The 27,497-nt window shown below is 51.7% G+C and overlaps 1 protein-coding gene across 1 annotated transcript; it reads left to right on the top strand.

The window, feature by feature from the left end:
• Window positions 1–1,036: 1,036 nt before the first annotated feature.
• On the top strand, window positions 1,037–27,497 carry NPC1L1 (NPC1 like intracellular cholesterol transporter 1). Its single transcript, XM_036862893.1, has 19 exons — window positions 1,037–1,141; window positions 2,124–3,649; window positions 5,957–6,057; window positions 6,405–6,577; window positions 6,822–6,950; window positions 7,369–7,551; window positions 8,668–8,782; window positions 8,912–9,039; window positions 9,488–9,625; window positions 9,903–9,992; window positions 18,767–18,957; window positions 19,121–19,245; window positions 19,840–19,966; window positions 20,131–20,186; window positions 21,317–21,467; window positions 21,677–21,908; window positions 22,067–22,180; window positions 22,258–22,420; window positions 24,283–27,497. The coding sequence occupies exons 1-19, from the start codon at window positions 1,088–1,090 to the stop codon at window positions 24,456–24,458; spliced, it is 3,972 nt and encodes a 1,323-aa protein (XP_036718788.1). The 5' UTR covers window positions 1,037–1,087; the 3' UTR covers window positions 24,459–27,497.

Raw genomic sequence — 27,497 nt, 5'->3', positions numbered from 1 at the left:
CTTCTGTCTTCCCCTGTATGTGTTGGGTGGCTCGCTCTGAGTCAGGCCAGGGTCTATGAAGCAAACACAAGACCAGGGAGACAGCAGTTTCCTTCCTGCAGCTGCCTCTGGCAGGTGGCCACACGAGAGATAGTCCCCACGGGCTGCCCTTATCTGCTCAGCCTTGGCATGGGGGCCAAGGTCTGACCCATTCTGGTGATAGGGAGAGCCCAAGGGAGGCCTCAGAACTCCCTATCTGGAAAGAGCGGAAGGTGAATGAAGTGTAACCTGGGCCCAGGGTGGGCGGGGCTGCTTGCCTGGGGCTCCCAGCGACACTCAGCCCCTCCATGGTTGGTGGGGACAGACCCGGGCACGGGACGTAAGGGAGGGGTCCGGGGTGGAAGAGCGAGGCTGTGTGTACCCGTCGCACCTGGGGTCTCTGTGCGCTGTCAGACCCCAGCGAGCTGGTGTTTGCCCCTCCGCCCAGAGGAGACTACTGTCACTGTGTCACTCCACCCCTAACTGCCCCCTCTGTTATCGGGTTGTTAATATTAATTAACAACAGTTGCTAAGGATGACAGTGCAAGGGTGTGTCCCAGCCAGAGCTGGCCTGGACCCAAGAGGGCGCTGGGGAGACTGGGGGGTCTGAGGCTGGGGCTTGGGGGCGTGAATAGAGGTTCGGAGGGCCGGTGCCCAGGCCCAGCCACGTCTCCCACTTGTCCCTGGGCCTGGGACCTCCTGCAGCAGAGGCCGCTTGGGGAGCTCACAGCAGGTCTCGGCTCGCTCAGCCCTCTGGCCTTGGTCACTTTGGGAAGTGGGTGAAGGGGACATCCCTGGAGGCTCATCTGAGAGGGTGGAGCCAAAGGCGGGAGGGACAAGTGAGGTGGATCATTAACCAGCTGGAAGCCCCGGGAGGTGCAGGGCTCAGCCCCATTGGTCCCCAACTCAATCGGGTGACACTGTCCCGGGTAGGGAAGCTGCCTCGTAGGCCGTCCCCAGTTTTAGTATATGTACGGCCGCAGTGAGCTCTGTGTGTTGCCAGGAGCCAGCCCTTGGCTGTCCCCAAGTCCTGGCCTCACGTACCCTCTGACCCCTTCCCAGTGCCAGGATGGTGGAGGTCGGCCTGAAGGGCTGGCTGCTCTGGGCCCTGCTCCTGAAGTTGGTGAGTCCCAGGCCCTATGTCCACTCCGGGCAGGGGGCTGCTTGGCAACAGTGAGAGAGGGCCTGGGGTCTGGGGAGGGGGCAGTTTCTAAACAGAAGAGGGATCCCAGGCTCCCCAGAGGAGGGGTGCCGGTCGAGGGTCCTGAGCTGCTCAAGTCTTCAGCTCGCGGGGTTAGATGGACACAAGCGTTGAGCAGGGGGTAGCCGGGCTGGGTGTGACTGAATGCCTCCCATTCCTGGTCCGCTGTGGGTGTCCTGGCCTAAGACGGTTGGTGGAAGGTTAAGGGAGGATCCGGTCCCGGGGTGCTGATGGCATGGGTTCAAGGGGAGAATCACCTAATGAGGATGTAGCATCTAGGTTTAGGAGGAGGTCTTGCCTCTCAAGTTTCTTGCTCATTTGCACGCCTGGGAAGGTGGGTGAAGGCTTTCAGCCCCCAGCAGGTAAGGGCAGGGGAAGCTCTGCTCAGAATCTCCAAGAGGGTCCCTGGCTGCAGCTTGGGCACGGTGGCAGCTGACAGCAGCGGCAACGGTGCCCCAGGTGCACAGGGCCTGCGTCCACACGGCCCTCCACCTGTCCAGAGGTCCTTGTTTCTCAGCAGGACCACACAGTGGCTTCCAGGGGTCTCCTGGGTGACCCCGTTCTCCCAACTGTCCCCTTACCCTCCGGAGTGACCTTGCTAAAGGCAGATGTGCCAGGTCACCTCTCTCTTCAGTGACCCTGTCGCTCAGGGTGGAGGCCTGGCTCTTCCCATCCGCTCACCACCCTCAGACACCACTGGGAGCCTCACGTGCTGCTTCGGCACCCCACCTTCTCCAGCGCTGCCCCCGGAATCCCTGGCGTCCTGGACCTGTCTGGCATCCACCCCTCACCCGCCCTGCTCTGCTTCCTTCTCCACGCCTGTCCTGGCTGCCCGCTGCCCCATCAGCTACCCGGAGGTGCTGGCCGGCGCTGGGGCTCGGGGTGACGCTGCCCTGTTCCACAGGCCCAGAGCGAGCTGTACACGCCCATACACCAGCCCGGATACTGCGCCTTCTACGACGAGTGCGGGAAGAACCCGGAGGTGTCTGGAAGCCTGGCTTCACTGACCAACGTGTCCTGCCTGGACAACACGCCTGCCCGCCACGTCACGGGTGACCACCTGACCCTCCTACAGAGCATCTGTCCCCGCCTCTACACCGGCCCCAACACCACCTACGCCTGCTGCTCCCCCAAACAGCTGGTGGCCCTGGACATGAGCCTGGGGGTCACCAAGGCCCTCCTCGCCCGCTGCCCGGCCTGCTCTGACAACTTCGTGAGCCTGCATTGTCACAACACCTGCAGCTCCAACCAGAGCCTCTTCATCAACGTGACCCGGGTGGCCGGGAAGGGGGGCAGCCAGCCCCGGGCGGTGGTGGCCTATGAGGCCTTCTACCAGCGCAGCTTCGCCGAGCGGACCTACGACTCCTGCAGCCGCGTGCGCATCCCCGCGGCCGCCGCGCTGGCCGTGGGCTCCATGTGCGGTGTCTACGGCTCTGCCCTCTGCAACGCCCAGCGCTGGCTCAATTTCCAGGGGGACACGGGGAACGGCCTGGCACCCCTGGACATCACCTTTCACCTGTGGGAGCCTAGCCAGGCCGAGGGGAGCGTGATGCAACTTCTGAACGATGAGGTCGTGCCCTGCAACCGATCCCAGGGCTACGGCGCGTCGGCCTGCTCCTGCCAGGACTGCGCTGCTTCCTGCCCCGTCATCGCCCGGCCCCAGGCCCTGGACCCCACCTTCTACCTGGGCCGGATGGAAGGGAGCCTGGTCCTCATCCTCATCCTCTGCTCTCTCTTCGCCTTGCTCACCGCCTTCCTCCTGTGGCCCCGCCTGGCCAAGTGGTGCCAACGCAAGACGCCCAACCCCAAGGCGAGCATCGGCCTGGCCCACCGGCTCAGCCTCTCCACCCACACAGTCCTCAGCCAGTGCTTCCAGCGCTGGGGCACGTGGGTGGCCTCGTGGCCAGTGACCATCCTGGTGGTGTCCGCTGCTGTGGTGGTGCCCATGGCAGGGGGTCTGGCTTTTACAGAACTGACCACAGACCCCGTGGAGCTGTGGTCAGCCCCCAGCAGCCGAGCCCGAAGCGAGAAGGCATTCCACGACAAGTATTTTGGCCCCTTCTTCCGAACCAACCAGGTGTTCTTGACGGCACCGAACCGGCCCCGCTACAGGTATGACTCCCTGCTGCTGGGGCCCAAGAACTTCAGTGGGATCCTGTCCACTGACCTGCTGCTGGAGGTGCTGGAGCTGCAGGAGAGGCTGCGGCACCTGCAGGTGTGGTCGCCGGAGGAGCAGCGTAACGTCTCCCTGCGGGACACCTGCTACGCCCCCCTCAACCCGCACAACGCCAGTCTCTCCGACTGCTGCGTCAACAGCCTCCTGCAGTATTTCCAGAACAACCGCACGTACTTGCTGCTCACGGCCAACCAGACGCTGTCGGGGCAGACCTCCCAGGTAGACTGGAAGGACCACTTTCTCTACTGCGCCAAGTGAGTTCTCGAGGGCATGGCTGCCGGGGTCGGCGTGGGCCCCCTGGAGCCCAGGCCAGGTGCACAGCCCAAACTGAGGGGCCCCGTGTGGCTCTGGGTCTCGGTCGCAGGGGCGGCGACGTGCCGCTTCTCTCCGTGCTCCCTCTCCGGCCCCCACGCCCTCAGTGGGGTGCGTGCTCACTGTAGCTGGTTTGCACCTGACCATCAGAGCCTCCACGCGGTCTTTCTGCAGCGCTCCTGACATAGGGCTCATCCTTGCATGTTCTTGGTCTAAGGGTCGCAGAGCAATCTGAAGGCCCTGCTCGTGGGTGTGCTTCGTTATTTTCCTTTTTGCTTTTGTGCTGGGCCTGGATGCAGGCCAGCAGGGCCATGGGTAGCCCGTGAGGTGCCCCGGGCCAGGGCAGGGGCCGGGGCTGGTTTTAGGTCCTGCTCGCCTGGGCCGGGTACCCTTGTGCAGGCTGCAGCTACACCCCCTCACGCTGTTTGGGCTTTTGTCCCCGGCTGTGTCCACTTTGCCGTGGTGCAAACAGGAGGCCAGTGAAAGTGTTGGGCCTTGGGACCAAGAGCAAAGGTCCGAGAGCTACCAAGCCTGGAGGGGAGCAGGTAGGTGGGCAGGCAGCCGCTGAGGCTCTCTGGGGTTGGAATGGGCAGAGGTCCTCAAACGCCTGGTCTCAGGGTCCCTTCACACTCTGACAAAAGACCGAGGACTCCAGAGAGCTTGGGTTTGGATAGAGGTTATATCTGCTGACATTTACCACGTGAGAAAGTAAAACTGAGAAATTACAAAATATTTCTTAATTCTTTAAAAATAACAATAATAGGCCCATTACGTGCTGCCACAAATAACATATTTTAATGAAAAATAATGGTATTTTCTGTACCAAAAATATCAGGAGTGATAAGAGTAGCATTGTTTTGCATCTTTGCAAATCTCTTTAGGGTCTTGCTTAGCAGAAGATGCTGGATCCTGGCATCTGGTTCTGTGTTTGGCCTGTTGGTTGAAGCTCAGCGAGAATTCTTGGCCACACACTCGTGTAGCCAGAGGAGGAAGGAGTGTTGTAATAGCCTTTCCAGAGAATTGTGGATTTTCTCTGATACGTCATCAAAGCTCAGCAAGTGATCTTTTCTTTCTTTTTTGCATTGGGTCTTAGTTGCGGCATGTGGGCTTCTCTCTAGTTGAGGCGCGTGGGCTTAGTTGTCCCTTGGCATGTGGGATCTTAGTTCCCTGACCAGGGATCGAACCCGCATCCCCTGCATTGGAAGGAGGATTCTTAACCACTGGACCACCAGGGAAGTCCCCAAGTGATCTTTTCTTAAATGTTAGCTGCAATAGGGAAACTAGAGCCATGTCAGTGAACTGTCTGTACTCCACAGACTCGAGATCGAAGAAGGGTAAAAATGGCAAACAGAATCTTAGTGTTATTATGGAAATAGTTTTGAACTTGCAGACCCCTGAAAGGGTCTCCAGGGCTCCCGAGGCCCCCACGCCACCCTGAGAATCTCTGGATTGGACGGGGGAGCCAGGGCTCCCACGCTTCAGGTGAGCCAAGTTTGGGCTGCTTCCCAGAGTCTGTGCTTCAGCCCCAGGGCTGGCCCTCAGAACAGGTAGGTCAGGGAGGAAGCTCTGACCCCAGGTTTCCAGTCCTCAAGTTGGCTTTACTTTGATTTTGGATGCTCACAACAATTCTTGGGTGGCCCGATTATCCCCATTTCAGAGACATGGAAACTGAGGCTCAGAGGGGTATGGTGAGCTGCTCAAGGTCACACAGCAACCAGCACTCCCAGCCAGCTGGTGACTGATGGACGCACTTGCTCACAATGAGTGCTGTGTCCATGCACGTGTCATGTGTTCGCAGAAAGGGCTCAGTGGAGGGCATGGAGACCTGCCCAAGGTTGCAGGGCTGGTACGCTGTCCAAGGAAAGAAGGAGTTCCCACTTCTGGGCCTGGAGGGTTCTGGGCTGGCGGGAGGAGGAGGCTGAGGGCAGCGTGAGGCCTGCGTGGCTCTATTGGTGGTTAGGACCCGGGGGGCTTGTGTGCCAGACTCCGGCCCCCACCCCAGGGGAGCGTGTGTGACGCTCACCCACCTGCCGCATCTGGGAGGACATGATGGTGGAGCCGGGAGGGTGAGACTGGGGTGAGGGCAGAGAGAGCTTGAGGCCCCGCTCTGGGAGCTCCAGTTCACTCTGGATTGGGCCCAGAAATGTTCTGACCACAGGGTCAGGCGATGGTGCTGGGGGTCCGGGGTGGGGCACCCGGGCCACGGAGATGGGAGTGGGATCAGGAAAGGTGCGTTCCTCTCCCTCCAGCGCCCCCCTCACCTACAAAGATGGCACGGCCCTTGCCCTGAGCTGCATGGCTGACTACGGGGCGCCCATCTTCCCTTTCCTCGCCGTGGGGGGCTACCAAGGTAAGCTGGGTGGCCCCCGGGAGGCCAGTGAGGGGACATACGGGGCAGGAGTCAAGGGCAGAAGGATGGGAGTGGCAAAGGGCTTCCTGCCGCCTGGGGGTGGCTGCAGACCTGCCCATCCCGCGTCCTTCCTCTGCCACCCCCGCATCTTCTCCCAGCCCTGCTCAGATTCTCTCGTTCTGTGCCTGGGCCCATAGGCTTTGCCTTTGGCTGAGAGAGGGAAGTGGGGTGTAGTCATTCGACAATGACTTGGATGGGGGGGGCGGGGGAGGGGAAACGGGTGAGGCTGGGGTCTGGGAGGAAAGCAGAGGTGTGGTTGGAGGGTAGCTGAGCATTTCTCCTTCCAGGGAAGGACTATTCTGAGGCGGAGGCCCTGATCCTGACCTTCTCCCTCAACAATTACCCTCCTGGGGACCCCCGGCTGGCCCAGGCTAAGCTCTGGGAGGGGGCCTTCTTGGAGGAGATGCGAGCCTTCCAGCGTCGGACGGCTGGTGTGTTCCAGGTCGCATTCATGGCGGAGGTAGGCGCTGCAGGCTCCCCTGGCTTTGGGGAGGACAGTTCAAGTGGCTCTGGGTGGGGTCCTGTGTCCCCATCATGTCCTCGCCCCTCCTGAGTGACCTTCAGCTAGCGTGTGCCTGCCCAGGGGGATGGGGTGATGCGACAGCTGTTCTCGCAGCCTTGCCGGGGCTCACAGTGGCTCACGCACACAGTGCCCGCTGGCCAAGCCCTTGGGTCAGTGGGGCTGGTCGGGTGTGTGTCCACAGCGCTCCCTGGAGGATGAGATCAACAGCACAACAGCCGAGGACCTGCCCATCTTCGCTGTCAGCTACCTCGTCATCTTCTTGTACATCTCCCTGGCCCTGGGCAGCTACTCCAGCTGGCGCCGAGTACTGGTGAGAAGTGAGGGGAGCAGCGAGGGTGGGATGGCCCATCAGGGTGCTTAGAACCTTTCCAGCCTGCTTTCCAGAGCACTTCAAAACGGCGGAGTGGACACACCCAGAGTGGCTCCCCCAAAGGGTGATGCTTCTTGAAGTGTTCAGTTTCAAAAGGCCGTGCGAGTTTTCATTCTGCTCCCTGACGATACCCCACCCCCAAATTGTGCAAATGCAAAGCTCATATTTACATTGTCTTACAATGCATGCTTGAGGAAGAAGTGGCAGGCTCACAGGGCCCGCCCTTGGGAGGACGGCTCTGCAGAGCGGCCAAAACGCAGAAGCATGGAGCAAGCCTGCCCTCTGCCCTCCTCTAACTCAGGTGGGGGGCACGTCGGGCAGCCCTGCAGCCAGGAGGCTGAGCCTGATCCCATTGCAGGTGGACTCCAAGGCCACGCTGGGCCTGGGCGGGGTGGCTGTGGTGCTGGGCGCAGTCATGGCTTCCATGGGCTTCTTCTCCTACCTGGGTGTCCCCTCCTCACTGGTGATCCTTCAAGTGGTGCCCTTCCTGGTGCTCGCCGTGGGGGCCGACAACATCTTCATCTTCGTTCTCGAGTACCAGGTAAGGGGGCAGGAGTTCTGCATACCCCCAACTGCCCCTACATGCCCAGGTGCAGCCCTGCATGGGTTTGCTGGGCTTCTTACTGCCTCTTCCTAAGCGCCGATGTCCATGTGTACAATTCCTGTAGAAAACAGTGCTTTGCGTTTATTTATCTTTCACATAAATGTATTCATACCATTTGTGTCACCTGAACTTGCTCTCTGTCAGCCCCACATACTGTCTGGTAAGAGTGTCACACAGCACAGCCCAAGCTCATACTGATCACTGCATGACAGGCCAATAAATCGAGAGATGAGGTGTTGAGGCAAGGAATAGTGACTTTATTCGGAAAGCCAGCTTACTGAGAGGGTGGTGGACTACTGTCCCAAAGAACCATCTTACCCAAGTTAGAATTTAGGCTTCTCTTATACTGAAAGGGGAGGGGGTGTGGCTTGTTGTTACAAACTTTTTGATGTCAGGAATCCTTTGTTCTTGCAGCTGTCCACATAGGTTTGCTCACAATGTTCCTATAAACCTCCAACAAGACAAATGTTGGACTCTGCTTTGCAACTTTTTTATCTCTATGTGAATGGAAAAGTGTTACATCTTTAAAGGTCAGAGCCTTGAGAATGGGCCATCATGTATATTTCAGGCCATAGGCAACATTCCTTAACAAAAGATCCAGAGCCAGCATGACTAAGCACAGGCAACAGAGCACAAAGGTTAGAGATCCAATATGGAGTCAGGTTTGTTCTTCTCTGTTCCACATACAGCCACCTCTGTCTTTGTGCTACTAGGTAGCATTCCATGGAAGGACAAGTCAGGGTCCATTTAGCCTCTCCTGTTAGTGAACATTTAGGGTTCCACGATGGGTCAGAGCAAGGATGCCATGGGCATCCCCAGACGTGCCAAGCATTTCTCTGGGCCAGACCCTGAGAAGTGGAAGATGTGGCCGAGCACAGTGTCGGCAGGGTCTGCTCGCACTGGGGAGGGAGGAGCCGTTTCCTCAGGCCTGGCTGGGTCTCCAGGCGACGGCCGTGCCTGGGGGAGCGGGTGGCACGTGCCAGCTCCCTGCTGGCCTGCGAGGGACAGAGCCCTTGGCCGGATCTTGACCGTGTCCCTGCCGTCCCCACACAGAGACTGCCACGGAGGCCTGGGGAGGGACGGGAGGCCCACATCGGCCGAGCCCTGGGCAGAGTGGCCCCCAGCATGCTGCTCTGCAGCCTCTCCGAGGCCATCTGCTTCTTCCTAGGTGAGCCGGGGCGGCCCCTCCCCACCAGGTACTGGGAGTCCTTGGAGGCTGGCAGCCTCCTTTCCCTTTGTACCCATCTGAGCAGGTGCCGGGCCCTGAGATTCACCCCTGGTCCCCTCCCCCCACCAGGAGCTCTGACCCCCATGCCAGCTGTGCGGACCTTTGCCCTGACCTCCGGCTTTGCGGTGCTTCTCGACTTCCTGCTGCAGATGTCGGCCTTCGTGGCCCTGCTCTCCCTTGACAGCAGGAGGCAGGAGGTAGGGGAGGTGGAGAGACCAAGGGACCCCCATCTTGGCTGGGGCTGGGGTGGCTTTACTTTGTAGAAGTAAAGGCTCAGCGTGTGGGATTGAGCGCGGCAACAGAGTGCTGGAATGTTTGGGCCACGTAGTCCCCAATGTCCCAAAGTAACTTCGTTTTGGTAATTTGGAGGAATATGATCAAACCTCCTGAAGTACACGAGGTCAGGTCATGACAAAATATAAATGAGAGACTGACAGGGAGGGAGTTCCTGTTTCCGTGATGGTGCCAAATTCAAAGGTGTTTTATCAAGGTAGAAGATAGAGATAAAGGCAACGCACAGTGGCGTGTCCCCACTGGGCGGTGCTGGCACAGGCCACCTGCGGAAGGTGGCTCTCCCGCCCCATGGGAGGGAGGTGGTCCCCGGGGTCTGTTTGGGGGACACCTTGAGTGCCTGCCTCCTTCCAGGCCTCCCGGCTGGACGTCTGCTGCTGCAAGAGTGCCCGGGAGTTGCCCCCGCCTAGCCAGGACGAGGGGCTACTGCTCCGATGCTTCCGCAAGTTCTACGTCCCGTTCCTGCTGCACCGGTTCACCCGTGTGGTTGTGGTGAGTGGGGACGGAGGGGAAGCTGGGGGGGCCTCGCACCACCCGGGGACAGGGGCCCTGGTAGTGCCCGGGGCGGTGGGGTCTGCTCAGCCTTGACCCTCGCCTCGCCCCTCATCTTTGGTGGGGTGTCCAGCTTGCCCAGGTCCAGGAGCTGAAGCAAGAGGGAGGCTGAGATTCAAGTCTGCCCAACTCCAGAATGTTCCCCACGAGACCCCGCCCAGCCCCAGCCTGGGGAGCTGCTGGGCGGGAGGCCTTCACACGGTGCTTCCCTCCCCAGCTGCTGCTCTTCCTGGCCACGTTTGGAGCAAGTCTCTATTTCATGTGCTACGTCAAAGTGGGGCTGGACCAGGAGCTGGCCCTGCCCGAGGTGAGCGGGCCCTGGGGCCAACGGTGGGTGTCCTCCCTCCCCTGCCCTAGGTCCCCAGGGACGTGAGGAGGGTCAGCAGCACACAGCGGGTGGGGCGGCATGGAGCAGGGGCGTGGTAGGAGTGCGGGACCGCTCACCACGTGGAGCTGGGAAGAGAAGCCACATCACGTATGGAAAGCGCAGGAGCTCAGCGCCAGCCCCAGGCCACGAGAGGGAGACGACCAGGCACCCAAGGGGCTGGCCGTGGGAGCCGATCGAGATGACTGTCAGGGCAGGATTGCGGAGCACCTGCCTTCTGCTGGGCACTCCACGTCCTCAGGCCTGGGCTCCGCAGCAGCCCATGTCATTGTACCGTCCTCTGAAAGACAGTGAGGGTCGGGGGCTCTGTGGAAGGAAAGACCGCTGTGGCTTGAGGGTCCTGGGCAGAGGAGAGATCGAGGGGCGTCTGAGCATGAGTGGGATTTGCAGAGGAAGTCAGCGGAGGTGACAGCACGGACCCATGGGAGGCTGGGGCGCATCCAGGTGCATTTCCTGGGTGTGGGAGTGACTGGGTGTGGGGAGGGGTGGGGGTAGAGCCCGAGAGCTGGAGGCTGGGGGTCGGGGGTGGGGAAGGGTGCTGACTGCCAGGCTGGGGCCAGCAAGCACACGTCGGAGAGGCTCGTCTGGATGTGCAACCAGAGGTGGCGTGGGCTGGTGGCTGGGGGAGAGCAAGTCTGCGTGCCCGCTCTCCGGGGGAGAGAGAGCATCCTGAGGGCTCGGACATCCAGGGCCACCCTGGGCGGGGTGGTGGGAGTCCGGGTGCCGGCAGGAGCCCTGGGATCAGTAGTCTGGGTAGCCATCTGCAGGTGGTGCTGGCCTTGGAAGCAAGATGAGGTGGGAGGAGAGCCGACAGCCAGGAGGGCACCTTCGAGCCACCATAGGGAGCCAGAGGAGGCAGCAAAGCCAGCAAGGGTCCAGAATGACCCTGCCACCCATGGTGGCCCTGGGGGCTGCTCACAGGGCTGAAGAGCTGCTCACAGCTCCCCAGTGCCCCCAGGACGGGTATCAGGGGCCTGGTGGGCCAAGCCAATGAGCGAGAAGGAAGGTGGTGATGGGCTGCAAGACCCAGCTGAGGTTTTGTTTATGCCCTTGGCTTATTTTTCTTTGGGGGAGATTTGTTTGTTTCTTACGACGTTATAAAACTTATTTCTTTCAATTTTTTTTTCCTGGTAAAATATACATAACATGAAATTTGCCATTTTAACCATTTTTAAGTGGCGTTAAGTACGTTCACATTGTTGTGCAACACTCACCACCATCCATCTCCATGGCTCTTTCATCCTGCAGAACTGAGACTCTGTCCCTATTAAACACTGACTCCCCATCCCCTCCCCCCAGCCCCTGGCACCCACCATCCTACCTTCTGTCTCTGAAGTTGACTACTCTAGGTACCTCATGCAAGTGGAATCATATGTTATTTATCCTTTTGTGATGGGCTTAGTTCACTTAGCATAATGTCCTCAAGGTTCAGCTATGTTGTAACATGTGTTAGAATTTTCTTCCTTTTTAAGGCTGAAGAATATTCATATGTATACGAATGCATGTACCTCACAGTTTCCTTAACCATTTTTCTGTTGATGGACATGGGTTGCTTCCATGTTTTAGCTATTGTGAAATAATGCTGCTATGAACATGGGTTTACAAATGTCTCTTTGAGACCCTGCTGTCAATTTTTTTTGGTATATACCCAGAAGTGGAATTGCTAAATCATATGGCAATTCTATTTTTTAATTTTTTGAGGAACCTCCATACTGTTTTCCATAGCAGCAGCTGTACCATTTTACATTCCTACCAACAACGCACAGGGTTCCAGTTTCTCCACATCCTCACTGACACTTGTTTTCTGGGTTTTTTTGGTTTGTTTGTTTGTTTGTTTTTTGATAATAGCCATCCTAATGGGTGTGAGGTGGTATCTCACTGTGGTTTTGATTTGCATTTCCCTAACAATTAGTGATGTTAAGCATGTACTTATTGGCCATTTGTATAGCTCCTTTGGAGAAATGTCTATTTTTGAATTGGGTTGGATTTTGTTGTTGAGTTCTAAGAGTTCTCTAGATATCCTGGATAATTAATCCCTTATCAGATATGTGATTTGTGAATATTTCCTTCATTTCTCTTGGTTGCCTTTTTACTCTATTGGTAGTGTACTTTGATGCACCAAAGTTTTTAATTTTCATAAAGTCTGATTTGTCTATTTTTCTGTCCGTTAACTGTGCCTTTAGTGTCATATTCAAGAATAAATCTTTGCCAGGAGTTCCCTAATGGTCTAGTGGTTAGGACTCTGGGCTTTTGCTGCCAGGGCCCGGGTTCAGTCCCTGGTTGGGGAACTGAGATCCCGCAAGCCTTGTGGCGTGGCCAAAACAAACAAACAAACAAAACAACAAAAAATAAATCATTGCCAAATCCAATGTATTGACGTTTTCCCCCTATGTTTTATTCTAAGAGTTTTGTAGTTTTAACTCATAAATTTAGATCCATTTTGGGTTGATTTTTATATATATTTATGTATATTTTTGAAGGTCCAACTTCATTCTTTTGCATGTAGATATCCAGCTTCCCCAGCACCATTTGTTGGTGGGAATGGTCTTGGCTCCCTTGTCTAAAATCATTTGACCATATATGTGAGGGTTTAATTCTAGGCTTTCTGTTCTATTCCATTGGTCTATGTGTCTGTCTTTGTGCCAGTACCACACTGTTTTGATTATTGTATCTTTGTGGTAAATTTTAAAATCAGGAAATATGAGTCATTCAACTTTGTTCTTCTTTGTCAAGATTGTTTAATTATTTGGGGTCCCTTGAGATTCCACTATGATCTTTAGGATGGATTTTTCTATTTATGCAAAAAAATCATTGGGATTTTTTTTTTTTAAAAGGATCACTCTGGCTGCTGCTGTGTTTAGTTATTTATTTTTTAATTAATTAATTAATTTATTTATTTTTGGCTGTGTTGGGTCTTCGTTTCTGTGCGAGGGCTTTCTCTAGTTGCGGCAAGCGGGGGCCACTCTTCATTGCAGTGCATGGGCCTCTCACTATCGTGGCCTCTCTTGTTGGGAGCACAGGCTCCAGACACGCAGGCTCAGTAGGTGTGGCTCACGGGCCTAGTTGCTCTGCGGCATGTGGGATCTTCCCAGACCAGGGCTCGAACCCGTGTCCCCTGCATTGGCAGGCAGATTCTCAACCACTGCGCCACCAGGGAAGCCCAATCATTGGGATTTTGATAGGGATTTCATTGAATGTACAGATTGCTTTGGGTACTATTGACATCTTAACAATATTAAGTCTTCCAGCTCATGAATATTGGATGTCTTTCAATTTCTGTCTTCTTTAATTTCTTTCAGCAATGTTTTGTAGTTTCCAGTGTATAAGTCTTTCACCTCCTCAGTGAAGTAAATTCCTAAGTATTTTATGGTGCTATAGTAAATGGAATTGTTTTCTTAATTTCCTTTTTGGATTATTCATTGCTCATGTATAGAAATACAACTGATTTTTGTGTGTTAATTTTGTAACCTACAACTTTGCTGAATTCTAACAGTTTTTTTTGGTGGATCTTTAGAGTTTTACATATGTATATAAGATCATGTATTTTATGAACAGAGATAATTTTACTTGCTTTCCAGTTTAGATGTCTTTAATTTCTTTTCCTTGCCTAACTGCTCTGACTACAACTTCCAGTATTATGTTGAATAGAAGTGGTGAAAGCAGGCATCCTTATCTTGTTCTCAATCTTAGAGGAAATTCTTTCAGTCTTTCACCACTGAGTATGATATTAGCTGTGGGATTTTCATATCTATGGCTTTTATCATGTTGAGGAACTTTGCTGTACTCCTGCTTTTCTGAGGTTTTTTTTTCGTAAAAGGATGTGGAATTCTTTTTTTTTCTGGCCACGCTGCACGGCTTGCAGGATCTTAGTTCCCCAACCAGGGGTCGAACACGGGCCACAGCAGTGAAAGCGCTGAGTCCTAACCACTGGACTGCCAGGGAATTCCTAGGACGTGGGATTTTGCCAAAAGTGTTTTCTGCATCAGTTGAGATGATCATGTGATTTTCTCTTCATTCTATTAATGTGGTGTATTACATTGACTGATTTTCATGTGTTGAACCACTCTTGAATTCTGAGATAAATCCCACTTGGTCACAGTGTATAACTCTTTTAAAATATTGTTGACCTCAATTTGCTAGTATTTTGTTGAGGATTTTTTTCATCAATATTCATAAGGGATATTTGTCTGTAGTCTTTCTTTTCATGTAGTGTCTTTGTCTGGCTTTGGTATTAGGGCAATGCTGGCCTTATAGAATGAGCTAGAAGTGTTTCCTCCTCTTCAATTATTTGGAAGAGTTTGAGGAGTATTGGTGTTAATCCTTCTTAAAATGTTTGGTAGAATTCACCAGTGAAGTCATCAGGTACAGGGCTTTTCTATGTTGAGTTGATTTTTGAAAATGGATTCAATCTGCTTACTAGTTATGGGTCTATTCAGATTTTCTATTTCTTCTTTTCACAGTGTTGGTAGGCTCTGTGTTTCTCGGAATTTGTCCATTTCATCTAGGTTATCCAATTTGTTTGCATACAATTGGTCATAGTACTTACTTAAAATTCCTTTTATTTCTGTAGAATCAGAAGTTGTGTCCCCACTTTCAATTCAGATTTAGTAATTTGAGTCTTTTCTTTTTTTCTTAGTTGACATAAGTAAATCTTTGTTGATTTTGTTAAACTTTTTGAAGAACCAATTCTTGGTTTCATTGATTTTCTATATCGTTTTTCTATTCTCTATTTTATTTATCTCTGCTCCAATCTTTATTATTTCTTTTGTCTTGGTAGCTTTGTGCTTAGTTAGGTTTTTTTCTCTGGTTCTGTAAGTTGTATAGTTAGGATGATGACTTGAGATCTTTCTTCTTTTTTATTGTGAACATTTATAGCTATAAATTTCCTCCTTAGCACTGCTTTCACTGCATCCCATAAGTGTTGGCATGTTGTGTTTTCATTTTCATTCATCTGTAAATTTCTAATTTCCTTTCTGATTTGTTCTTTGACCCGCTGGTTGTTTAAGAGTGTGATGTTTAATTTCTACAAGTTTGTGAATTTTTCAGTTTTCCTTCTGTTACTGATTTCTAACTTCATGTAGTCGTGGTCAGAGAATATACATAATATGATAACTATCTTTTTAAATGTTGAGATCTAATATGTGGCCAAACACATGGCTTATCCTGGAGAATGTTCCATGTGTATTTGAGAGGAATATGTACTTTGTTGTTGTTGGGCAGAGTTTCTGTATATGTCTGTTAGATTTAGTTGGTTTATTGTGTTGTTTGAGTCCTCTATTTCCTTAATTATCTTCTGTCTGTGTGTTCTACCATTATTGACACTGGAGTATTGAACTCTCCTACTATTATTGTAGAACTTTCTCTTTCTCCCTTCCATTCTATCAAGTTTTGCTTCATAGATTTTGACGGTCATTCATTAGGTGTGTAACTGTTTATACACACTTACTCTTGCTTTATGGAATCTTTTATTAATATATAATGTTCTTCTTTGTCTTTTGTAACCTTTTTGATTTAAAGTCTATTTTACCTGGTAGTAGGATAGCCACCTCTCTTTTGGCTACTATTTGCATGGAATATCTTTTTCTATACTTTCACTTTCAACCTGTGGGCATCTTTGGATATCAAGTGAGTCTCTTATAGACATCATGTAGTCGGATCATGTTTTTCTTATCCATTCTGTTAACCTCTGACTTCTTTTTGGAGAGAGTGGTCTATTTACATGTAAAGTAATTACTGATAAGGAAAGACTTACTTATGTCATTGTGCTATTTGTTTTCTATATACCTTACAGCTTTTTTGTCTCTCATTTCCTGCATTACTATCTTCTTTTTGTTTAGTTGATAGTGAAATGTTTAAATTCCTTTCCCATTTCCTTTTGTGTATATTCCATGGCTATTTTCTTTGTGGTTACCAGGGAGATTACATTAAATATCCTAAAATTTGTTGAATTTATCCTAGTTTAACATGAATTACATAGAAAAAATCTGCTCCTATACAGCTCCTTTCCATTTCCTTTCAGTCATTGCTATCACAAAATTACATCTTTATGCACTGTGTATCCAAAAACACAGACTAATAATTTTTTATGTATTAGTCTCTTAAGTTATGTAGAAATAAAAAAACGGAGTTACAAACCAAAGTTACAATAAAACTAGCTTTTGTATTTTTCTATGTATTTACCTTTACCAGTGATCTTTATTTCTTTATATGGCTTTGAGTTATACTCTAGCATCCTTTCATTTCAACTTGAAGGACTCCTTTTAGTGCCTCTTGCAGGACAGGTCTTGTGGCAACAAACTCCTTCTGCACTTGCTTATCTGGTAGTGCCTTAATTTTCCCTTCATTTCTGAAGTACAGTTTTGCCAGAAGTAGGATTCTTGGTTGACAGTTTTTTCCCCTTAAGTACTTTGAGTATACAAACCCACCACCTTCTGGCCTTCAAGTTTTCTAATAAGAACTGTGCTTATAATCTTATTGGGGATCCTTTGTATATGATAAGCTTCTTCTCTTTTGTTGCTTTCAAAATTCACTTTTTGTCTTTATCTTTCGACAGTTGAATTGTAATGTGCTTTGGTGTGGGTCTCTTTGAGTTTATCCTACTTGGAGTTTGTTAAGCTTCTTGGATGTTTATATTCATATCTTTTATCAGATTTATGAAATTTTGGCTGTTATTTCTTCAAATAATCTTTCTTCCTCTTTCTTTCTCTCTCTTCTCTTTCTGGGATTCCCATGATGTGTATGTTGGTCTGCTTGATGATGTACCACAGGTTCATTTTTCTTTATTCTTTTTTCTTTCTCTTCTTCACTTGATAATTTCAATTGTCCTATCTTCATGTTTGGTAATTCTTCTTCTGACTGCTCAAATATGCTTTTGAATCCCTATAGTGAGTTGTTTATTTAGTTATTGTACTTTTCAGCTCCAGAATTTCTTTTTGGTTCTCTTTTTTGTTTTCTCTTTATTGATCATTCCATTTTGTTCATACATTGTTTTCTTGACTTTGTCCATATGTTATTTTAGCTCTTTGAGCATCTCTAAGATAGTTGTTTTAAAGTCTCTGTCTAATAAATCCATTGTCTGGTCTTTCTCAGGGATGGTGTCTGTTGATTAATTTTTGTTCCCAGGTATGGGCCATATCTTTCTGAGTCTTTGTATGTTTTATGATTTTCGTTGTTGTTGTTGTTGAAAAATGGACATTTGAGAGTCCGCAGTAACTCTAGAGATCAGATTCTCTTCCTTCCCCAGGGTTTGCTTATTTATTTATTTATTTTTATAAATTTATTTGTTTTTATTTTTGGCTGTGTTGGGTCTTCGTTGCTGTGCGTGGGCTTTATCTAGTTGCAGTGACCAGGGGCTACTCTTCATTGCAGTGCGCGGGCTTCTCATTGTCATGGCTTCTCTTGTTGCAGAACACGGGCTGTAGGTGCATGGGCTTCAGTAGTTGTGGCACATGGGCTTAGTTGCTCCGTGGCATGTGGGATCCTCCTGGGCCAGGGATTGAACCCATGTCCCTTGCATTGGCAGGCGGATTCTCCACCACTGTGCCACCAGGGAAGCCCTATTTATTTATTTTTAAAAACTTAATTGTTACTGATGTCTCTGTCCTGGAGATCAGCCTGAGATGTAAAGTTAAAGTCTTTACAGGTCTTTTCTGAGCCTTCACCTTTCCCTGGGCATGTGCAGTGACTGTTTAAATTCCCCTGTATTTGTGGTTGATTTTGAGTGTCATGTTTCTTAAAGGTCTCACTCTCAAAAGGAGAAAAGGGAGATATGAAGGGGAAAAACAATAAATCAAGCACTTGCTCTTTAAATATCTTGGAAGTAACTTCAGCTTGAGGTGAAGGTTTTAATGGTGCCTGACTCTGTGTCTGCTCTACGGATATCAGATGCAGCAATGAGTGATCAGAACACATATCCTTGATATTTAAGAGATGGGCCTCATAGCCTACCCTGGATCCTGCAAGCTGTGTGCAAACTGTTCCTGGAATGCATGCATGGCTGCCTGCTTCAGGCTGGGAGGATAAAGGATGAGTAGCCAGAACCATGCTAAGAACCATCCAAGCCTTTCTCTGGAATCTTCAAGCCCTCAATCGACCCCAGAATTCCAAAATAGTTACATCAGACAGATTCTGCCAGTGCAGTTGGAGTCTAGGTGGGGAGGTGGAATCCTAGTTCTTCCTATTCCAACATCATCCCTGATGTTACTTTAAGGTTTTATGTTATAGGAGAAGGGAACAGGCCATGCAGATGCCTGGCACATGGCCTTGAGGGTGTGCACATGGGTGTTTACAAGTGCGTGTCCGTGCAGTCTGTGGTCACAGGCCAGCTTGTTAGACTGTGGCTGTACCAAACTGGGGATGATAAGAAGGGGTAAAATTATGTGTATATGTTTGTGTGTGTGTCAGAGAGTGTGTTCATGCAGGCTGGCATGTGATGCTCTGTGCATGTACCTCCATGAGTGTGTTCTGTGCATGTACCTGTAATTATACCTGGATGTGTGTACCTTGGAGTGTGTACCTCTATGGGCACACCTCTGACCATGTACATCTGTAATGGAACCGTACATGTGACTCTGTGAGCACGTATCTCTGTACCTCTGTGAGCATGCACCTCTGTGTGTGTACCTCTTGAGCATTTGCTGGAGCGAGGCTCTTGGGGTGTGTCTGGCCCTGGCCTCACTGACTGTCCTCTGTTCCAGGACTCGTACCTGCTCGACTATTTCCTCTTTCTGAACCGCTACTTTGAGGTGGGGGCCCCGGTCTACTTTGTAACCACTGGGGGCTACAACTTCTCCAGTGAGGCAGGTTTGAACGCCATCTGCTCCAGTGCAGGCTGCAACAACTTCTCCTTAACCCAGAAGATCCAGTACGCCACAGAGTTCCCTGATGAGTGAGTGCCCCAGCCCACCCCTGTCTGTCCCCCTCCCCTGCCCTGCTGCCCACCTGCTGCCATGTGCCTGGGGAGGCCCAGAGTGAAGGTTGGACCGTAGGAAGGACCCGCTGCAGCCTGCTTGTGTGGTCCTGTCCCCTGACCTCCTCTCCCTGACCCTCAGGTCTTACCTGGCCATCCCTGCCTCCTCCTGGGTGGACGACTTCATTGATTGGCTGTCTTCATCTTCCTGCTGCCGCCTTTATGTCTTTGGCCCCAATAAAGATGATTTCTGCCCCTCGACTGTCAGTGAGTATGGGGCCTCTGGGGGCTCAGGGCCCACTACATCTTGGGGAAACTGAGGCTAGAAAAAGGAGAGGACTGGTGGAGGATCTCTTAGCCCCTCGCGCTCTTCGGCAGGGTCAGTTGGGGCGGGGGGGGTCCCGTCTTGGAGCACGGGTGTGGGGGACTGCACCCGTGTGTGTGGACGCCCAGCTGGCCCACCAGGCAATCACCCCCTCAGGCCCCTGCTGAGTTGTGCCCGCACCCGCCGGGCAGGCTGCTGCTCACACGCCGAGGGAGTCGAGTGAGAGCTGGGATCAGCACGTGGCCCCACCCCCGAGCAGCTGCGCTTGTAGGCGGAGTGGGGAGGCCCCGTGGTGGCTGTTTCTCTGCCCCAAACTTCTCTTCCTCACTTGCTCATAGGTACCAACCGTTTCCATAACTGACAGGGGAACTCCTCCCATAGTTAGAGACAATTGCAAATCTCTCCAGAAGTACCCATGCCTGTTGCGGCAGTGGCAGTGCGTGGGGATCGTGATGGGAATGGACCACAAGGCGGGCAGAGCGGGGGCTGCCTGGCCTTCGGGGTGCCACCACCTGGAGCCCCTGCTCTCTTTGCAGACTCCCTGGCCTGCTTGAAGAACTGCATGAGACCCACAGCGGGGTCTGTCCGGCCATCAGTGGAGCAGTTCCACAAGTATCTTCCCTGGTTCCTGAACGATGAGCCCAACATCAAATGTCCCAAAGGGTAGGCCGGGGTGGGGCTTCCACCAGGGAGGACAGCTGTGTGGGCGCCCAAGGCGGGGGCAGAGAGGGGCAGGAGGCAGTGTGGGTTCTCTGGGAGTGGCCATAGGCCAGGCACATGGAGGGGGCCCGATCCTTGGCTAACCTGCTCTGGTCTTCTCCCTGCAGCGGCCTGGGAGCGTACAGCACCTCCGTGAATTTGGGCTCAGATGGCCAGGTCTTAGGTAAGCACGGCCTCGACTGGAGGGGAAGACCAGAGTCAGCTGCTCCAGGGGCCCGAGTCCCAGGGAACAGCTTCTCCATCTCGAGCCTCCTCTCCTTCCTCCTTCCCCTTATGGGGGACTTCTAACTGCCCTGGCCCTATCTTCAGAGGTCACGTTACCCAGCTCCACATCCTCAGACTTTACCCCATTTCTGCCCTGCTTCCTTCTCCCCACCCCCAAATCCAAGGTCAGTGTGACGTTCATGGACTCTTCAGTGGCTGATGCCGCACTTGGGAGCCACCCACATCCTTTTCTCTCAGGCACAAGTCACACCCAGATGTGGGCAGTGGGCAGCTGGTTAAATGAATGACTGTTGTACTTACCCAGTGGGTGCCCTGATGCACAGCTCTGTTAAGTCAGCTGTTTCCATTTTCCTGTCTCCCTTTCTGGTCCTTTCCTATAGGAATATGTACATTGGAAAAGTAATTAAATGAATTTTAAGAATCCAATGCATGTTTTGAAACCATACAGAGCAGCGTTTGGGTTCATATGGGAGATCTCTTCTTCTTTTCCTTTTTTTCTTAATTTAATTTTATTTTTGTCTGCGTTGGGTCTTCATTGCTGTGCACGGGCTTTCTCTAGTTGTGGTGAGAGGGGGCTACTCTTCCTTGCGGTGCTTGGGCTTCTCATTGCAGTGGCTTCTTTTGTTGTGGAGCACAGGCTCTAGGCATGTGGGCTTCAGTAGCTGTGGTGTATGGACTCAGTAGTTGTGGCTCGCAGGCTCTAGAGTGCAGGCTCAGTAGTTGTGGCGCACGGGCTTAGCTGCTCTGCGGCATGTGGGATCTTCCCGGACCAGGGCTCGAACCCGTGTCCTCTGCATTGGCAGATGGATTCTTAACCACTGCACCACCAGGGAAGTCCTGGGAGATCTCTGTAAGCTCTATCCATCAGAGGCAGGGCTGGGACTTGAGTCTTGCACAGCAGTAGGACCAGCTGCAGAGTTTGCAGGACTGGGGCCAAACCAAAATGCAGGGCCCTTTGCTCAAAATGTATTAAGAATTCCCAAATGGTGGCGGCAGAGCCCTGAACCCAGCCGGGCGCTATCCCTTGGGGGTTCTGAGGGCGCCTGGCACGGGCTCTGACCTTTGCAGCCTCGCGGTTCATGGCCTACCACAAGCCGCTGAAGAACTCTCAGGATTACACGGAGGCTCTGCGGGCAGCTCGGGCGCTCGCAGCCAACATCACCGCCGACCTGCGGAAGGTGCCGGGCACCGACCCAGACTTCGAGGTCTTCCCTTACACGTGAGTCCCTGGGCACTGGGATGCAGGGAGGTGGGCCCGGGCGAGGGTGCTGGGCTGGTGAGGGCGGCTGCTGGGTGGGGATGGGCTCCAGCAGGGAGGCTCGGGCTGCACCTGGGCCCGGGCCCCCCAACACCCTCCCCAAGCTGCGCGCTCATCCTGAAGTGGGCGTGGGAAGCCACGGAGCAGTGACTGTGTTGTGCGACCCGCAGGATCACCAATGTGTTCTATGAGCAGTACCTGACCGTGATCCCTGAGGGGCTCTTCATGCTCGCCATCTGCCTGGTGCCCACCTTCGCTGTCTGCTGCTTCCTGCTGGGCATGGACGTCTGCTCCGGCCTCCTCAACCTGTTCTCCATCATCATGATCCTGGTGGACACTGTGGGCTTCATGACCCTGTGGGATATCAGCTACAATGCTGTGTCCCTCATCAACCTGGTGACGGTAACCTGCTGGCCGAAGGGTCGGGGTTCCAGGGCAGGAGGGGTGCTGGCCTCATAGGACAACCCCAGTTCTTTCTAGAGTCTAGGTGCTGCCCGCTGGTCTGGGTGGAGACCCCTGCCCCCGCCCTTTTGTGGCTGAAGCCTCCTCTCTCCCCACAGGCGGTGGGCATCTCTGTGGAGTTCGTGTCCCACATCACCCGCTCCTTTGCCATCAGCACCAAGCCCACACGGCTTGAGAGGGCCAAGGAGGCCACCATCTCCATGGGCAGCGCGGTGAGTGGATGGGCTGCCTCACGTAGTCCTCGGCCGGCTGTCCTGTGCCCAGCCTGACGCCCACCTGTGACCCCCAGGTGTTCGCAGGAGTGGCCATGACCAACCTGCCCGGCATCCTCGTCCTGGGCCTGGCCAAGGCGCAGCTCATCCAGATCTTCTTCTTCCGTCTCAACCTCCTCATCACTGCGCTGGGCCTGCTGCATGGCCTGGTCTTCCTGCCGGTCATCCTCAGCTACGTGGGTGAGTGCCCAGGCTCCTCTGACACTGCCAGGCCCCTCCCGCGTGACTCCAGGCCACAGGCAAAATGCCACGAACACACACAGCCCTGCTTACCCGGGACAGTCACTGCCCAAATTGTGAGCACACAGTTCCTCCTGGTTTGGAAAAACTGCAGTTTTTCACTTAACATGTGAAAACATCTTTTTTCTTGGTCAGATGTGTGTTTCAAACACTTTCAGTAGCCGTATGGTTCTGTGCTGCGTGCTGTTGAACTTTTGATCATGACCTTCAGCAAGAAATACATTATCACACTGAGAGGTGATGTGTACAGGCACGGACACGGACAGGCAGAGTAGAACAAGCATTTCACAAAATAACACTGCCGGAGAAGCCTCGGATATTTTCTGTTCTAGTCTATCATTGATTTTTTAAAAAAATGCTGGTGTTATCGCGAAATTGATTTCATGACTCATTCATGGGTGACTACTTGCAGTCGAAAAACATATCCTCTCCTGTGGATCAGCCACAATCCATCTAACCAGCTCCCAGCTGCTGGACATGAGACTATTTCTGACTTTCCATGCTATTGCCAGTGCTGCGATGACCATCCTTGTGGCTGAACCTTTGACCTCATCCTCCAATATTTCCTGGAGAAAGTCCGGTCTGTGAATGTTGATTGTGCATGCCAATGGTTAACGCCCTCCAGCAAGTTTTACCATTTAAACTCCTACCAGCAACACGTACATTTCTGTTTCCTCATTGTTGAGTACAGTCATATACACACCCCGTCCCCCAAAAGAGATTTTTTTTTTTTTTTTGGTTGCACTGGGCGGCTTGTGGGACCTTCGTTCCCGACCAGGGATTGAACCCGTGCTCTCGGCAGTGAAAGCACGGAGTCCTGACCACTGGACCACCAGGGAATTCCACCGCCCCACCCCCACAGAGATTTAAACTGGGCCCGCAGGGCGAAGCATCCCCCCTCTTACGGTGGGCAAGCTGAAAGCACTTCAATGCTGCACCATTCCCTGACATCCGGAATACTAATAATGGTAATTTTAGAGAAAACATTTACAGAAGGGTGTGTTTGTGCTCTAATATATGTGCACTAATCGTCTTATCACCTCTGGAGGTAGGTGATGTTTTCATCCCCATTTCACCGATGAGGAAACTGAGACTCCCACCCCAGTCACAGAGCTGGTCACATGCATTGTATCTGGAGGCCACACAGCTCCAGCGCCCCTACCCAAGGCACCAGCATCTTGTAGAAACTTCCTGACCCCCTTTGGAAGAGGAGAGTGTATTGGGGATGGTGGGTGGCGAGGAGGACAGCCCCAGGGGCCACCCAGTTGGGGAGCTACAGGTCCCACAGGTCGTGGCCACCCCTTGGGGATTCCGAGTGGCTGGGAGTGAGGAAGGAGCTCGCAGGTCCTGCCCCCTCAGAGTGGCCTGGGATCTTGACAGAGAGGTGGGTGGCAGGCGCAGAGGCCCCTGGGCCCCTCCCTGACCTGAGTCTGACAACACAGTGAGGAATGGCTTCTCTCGGCAAGGAGCGCTTGCACAGGGTGTCCAGGAAGAGAGGAGGGGGTGGCAGTCACAGGCCATGGGCGTCTGGGGGCTTCCCCTGCCAGATCCCCGGATGGCAGGGGTCTGCACTGGAAGGCAGGTGGGCCAGGGGCTGGGCATGGATGGCGGCTGAAACGGCTACTGGCTTTTAGGTGTAGGGTGGAGCGAGGGTTGGGGTGAGGGGCAGGGGTGGAGGTGGAGGGCTTAGGGCTTAGCTCTCGATCTCCGGAACTTCCTTTTTAGGCCACAGCAAACGCCTGCGCCCCGCATCCAGCACGCCGCTTTCCTGACCGTGGTCCTCTGTATCTGTCCCTCTGCAGGGCCTGATGTCAACCCAGCTCTGGTGCAGCAGCAGCAGCAGGAGGAGGCGGTGGCTGCGGCCAAGGCGGCCTCCTGCTCAAAGCACCCTGCCCCGTCGAGCACGGCCAACAGTGTCTATGTCAACTACGGCTTTGAACATCCTGCCAAGAGCGAGGGTGGCCTGGGTAGCTCTTGACCTCACAATAGGCAGAAGTTCTGATGGAGCTGGAGCCCCTGTCCCAGCTCACCGGCCCTGACCTGAGGGGCCACGAGGGCTCCTCTGTGGGAGTCCCTTGACCCATCCTCCCCCTCAGGGCCTGGGAGCAGCTGTCCCCACAGGAGTGCCCACGACAGGTCACCCTCTGGCCATGAAATCTCACCCACAGGGACACACGATGTGATGGAGGTGGCACGCGATGGCGTGGGTGTGATCTGGTCCTGATCCATCTCTTGAATTTGACATGTGTCCTCCTCATGCAAGTTTTAAAACTTTAGTTCTGTGTATGTAAACATATAATATTATTTCACATTTAAAAGTTTTTCTTAATTGATATTACACTTGACCTATCCTTTTGCAACGAGGTTTTTTTTTTTCATGCAACATACATTTTTTTGATTTATTCATGTTGCTACGTGGAGATCTAGTCCAATCATTTGAACTGCGACACAGCATTCCATTGTGTGAACGAACACGGTGTTTTTATCCATTCCCCAGCTAGTGGGCAATCACATTGTCCCCAATTATTTTTCTGCTATAAGTCCACAGTCACTTTTGTGGAATTCAGAACTCCCAAAGCTCTGAAAACCTACTGTGTTTGTCTCTTTTTCTCCTGTAAGTTTGGGACAAACTCATTTGGTGGCAAAAACCGATCAGACAAGATGTATCTATTTATACTCTATAAATAGGATACTTACACTGTTCAACCAACTTGTTGTGAATAGTCATATATTTCAGTGCATTAATGAGTTTGATTTCGTGTTGCTGCCCCAGATCCTCCTGGGGTCTAATATCTCATGTGCTGTAAGCATCAAATTACCTTTCTAAAAAATGTTCTAAATTCTGAAATGCAGCTCACCTATGGGATTTCAGGTACGGAACCATGGACCTGTGGGATAAGCACGTGCTTACACGTCTCCTGTCTATGTGTGGGGAGCTACCATCGCTGTAGCACTGAACGGGATACAGGCAAATGCCTCCCAGAGAGGCTGCCCTATTCGCACCAGCAGTGGATGAGGGTGCTTCTCTCCCTGCACCAGTACCAACACAACGCTCCACTTACTTTTGGGAGGCAGGGGGGTAGGATTATGGATGATTATCACTTTTTTAAAAACACTTTTTTAAAAGAAGGCTTTTAAATTTTAGAATAGTTTTACAGACAAATTACAAAGATAGTACAGAGAGTTTCTGTATGCCTTCCACCCAGTTTACCCTGCTAACATATCACATTAGTATGATACACTTGTCAGTGTACAATTAATGAACCAGTACTGATAATTACTACTAACTAAAGTCCATACTTTGTTTAGATTTCCGTAGCTTTTATCTAGTGTCCATTTTCTGTGCCAGGATCCCATCCAGGACACCACATAATATTCGGATGTTATGTCTACTTAGGCTCCTCTGGGCTGTGACAGTTTGTCAGACTCTCCTTTTCTTTGTTTTTGATGACCTGGACAGTGGAAGATTGGTCTGGCATTTTATAGAATGTCCTTCAAATGGGGTTTGTCTGGTGTTTCTCCTGATTAGACTAGGGTGATGGGCTTTTGGGAGGGAGACCACAGAGGCAGAGCGCCGTTCTCAGCATATCGTGCCAAGGGTGCCTGCAGTCGCCACCACTCATCGCTGTGATGCTGGCTCTGACCGCCTGGCTGAGGTTGCGTCTTCCCTGTACAGTTATCTTGCACCTGTTTCCATGCTGTGCTCTTTGGCCGGAAGTCGCTATGCACAGCCCACACTTAAGGAGGGGGGAGTTATGTTCTACCTCCTGGCGGGTGGGCTGTTTACATAAATTATTTGGAACTCTTCTGAACAGGAAAATTGTCTATTCTCCTCCATTTATTTATTCGGTATGATATCTATATCAGTATGGACTCACGGATACTCATTTTGTACTTTGGGTTCTAATATACTACTACTTTATTTGAGGCTCAAATTGTTCCACGTTTGGCCATTGGGAGCTCTTTCAGTTGGCTCCTGGGTCCCTTTGGCATACTCCCATCACTGTGGATTTTTTTCCCCTTTTTGAGCACTTCCTTACTTTCTGGCATTATAAGATGATCCAGGCTCAACTTGTATATTTCTGCTCCAGTCCTAGAGTCAGCCGTTTCTCCCAGGAGTTCTAGCTCTTCTGTTGGAGATGGGATTAGAAACCAGGATCTGGGTGTTCAGTGTGTGCGTTGCTGCTGGGGCATTGTTGCTTCTGGGTCCTCTCAGCTGAGAGAGAGCAAGGAAACATATGTGTGTATACTGCCCCATGTATGTACACATTTCTATAAATATTGCTATATGTAGCCATCTGTAGCTATATTAAGCTAAACAGGAGTTTATGCTGATGCCTCCGCCTCTAACCCTAACCACACGAATCATTCTAGACTGCTCTCTTGTAGCCTCCCATGCCAACAGTGAGAAGCCTGGCTGTACCACTCTCACCATTTACATAATTGTTCATTTCCTCTGTACATATGTAGTAGTCTCAGAAATGATAACTCATGTCCCTGTGGAAAACAACCTGAGAATTAAGTGTCTATGTACAGTTCCTTTAGCCTTTAGTCTTCCAGACACCATTCATTTCCAAAGTTACTTAGGTCAGCATCTTTTTCTACCACCCCTTTCAGAGAGGCTGTTTCCTACATTTTTAATACAGTTAGATTCTTGCGTCACATTCTTCCTTCCATTCTGGTGTTACAAAATCATGTGTGTAAAAAAGATTGTTGGGGGCGGGTAATCAAGAGAACACGATCCCTGGTTGAGCCTCCAGCTGGACCCAGGCAATGGGAGACTCCTCACCCCTTCTGCTGTCCTTGTAATGTACGCTCTGCCTACCATTCCCACAGTGGGAGCTGTTTTCAGGGAAACGGCCTGGAGAGAGTAACGTGTTGATGAGACCATCCGGACAGTGTACGTGACTGAACCCAGTCAAGGCTTCTGTATAAACTTTTAAGATTCTGGCAGAGTGGCTGCCCAGGCAAGCCTTGTAAGTTATTTCCCTTGCTTATTAAACCTGCCACCTACCAA

The sequence above is a fragment of the Balaenoptera musculus genome, chromosome 9, assembly GCF_009873245.2.
Source record: "Balaenoptera musculus isolate JJ_BM4_2016_0621 chromosome 9, mBalMus1.pri.v3, whole genome shotgun sequence".
In the NCBI taxonomy this organism is placed as follows: domain Eukaryota; kingdom Metazoa; phylum Chordata; class Mammalia; order Artiodactyla; family Balaenopteridae; genus Balaenoptera; species Balaenoptera musculus.
This window is presented reverse-complemented; position numbering and strand designations above follow the sequence as displayed.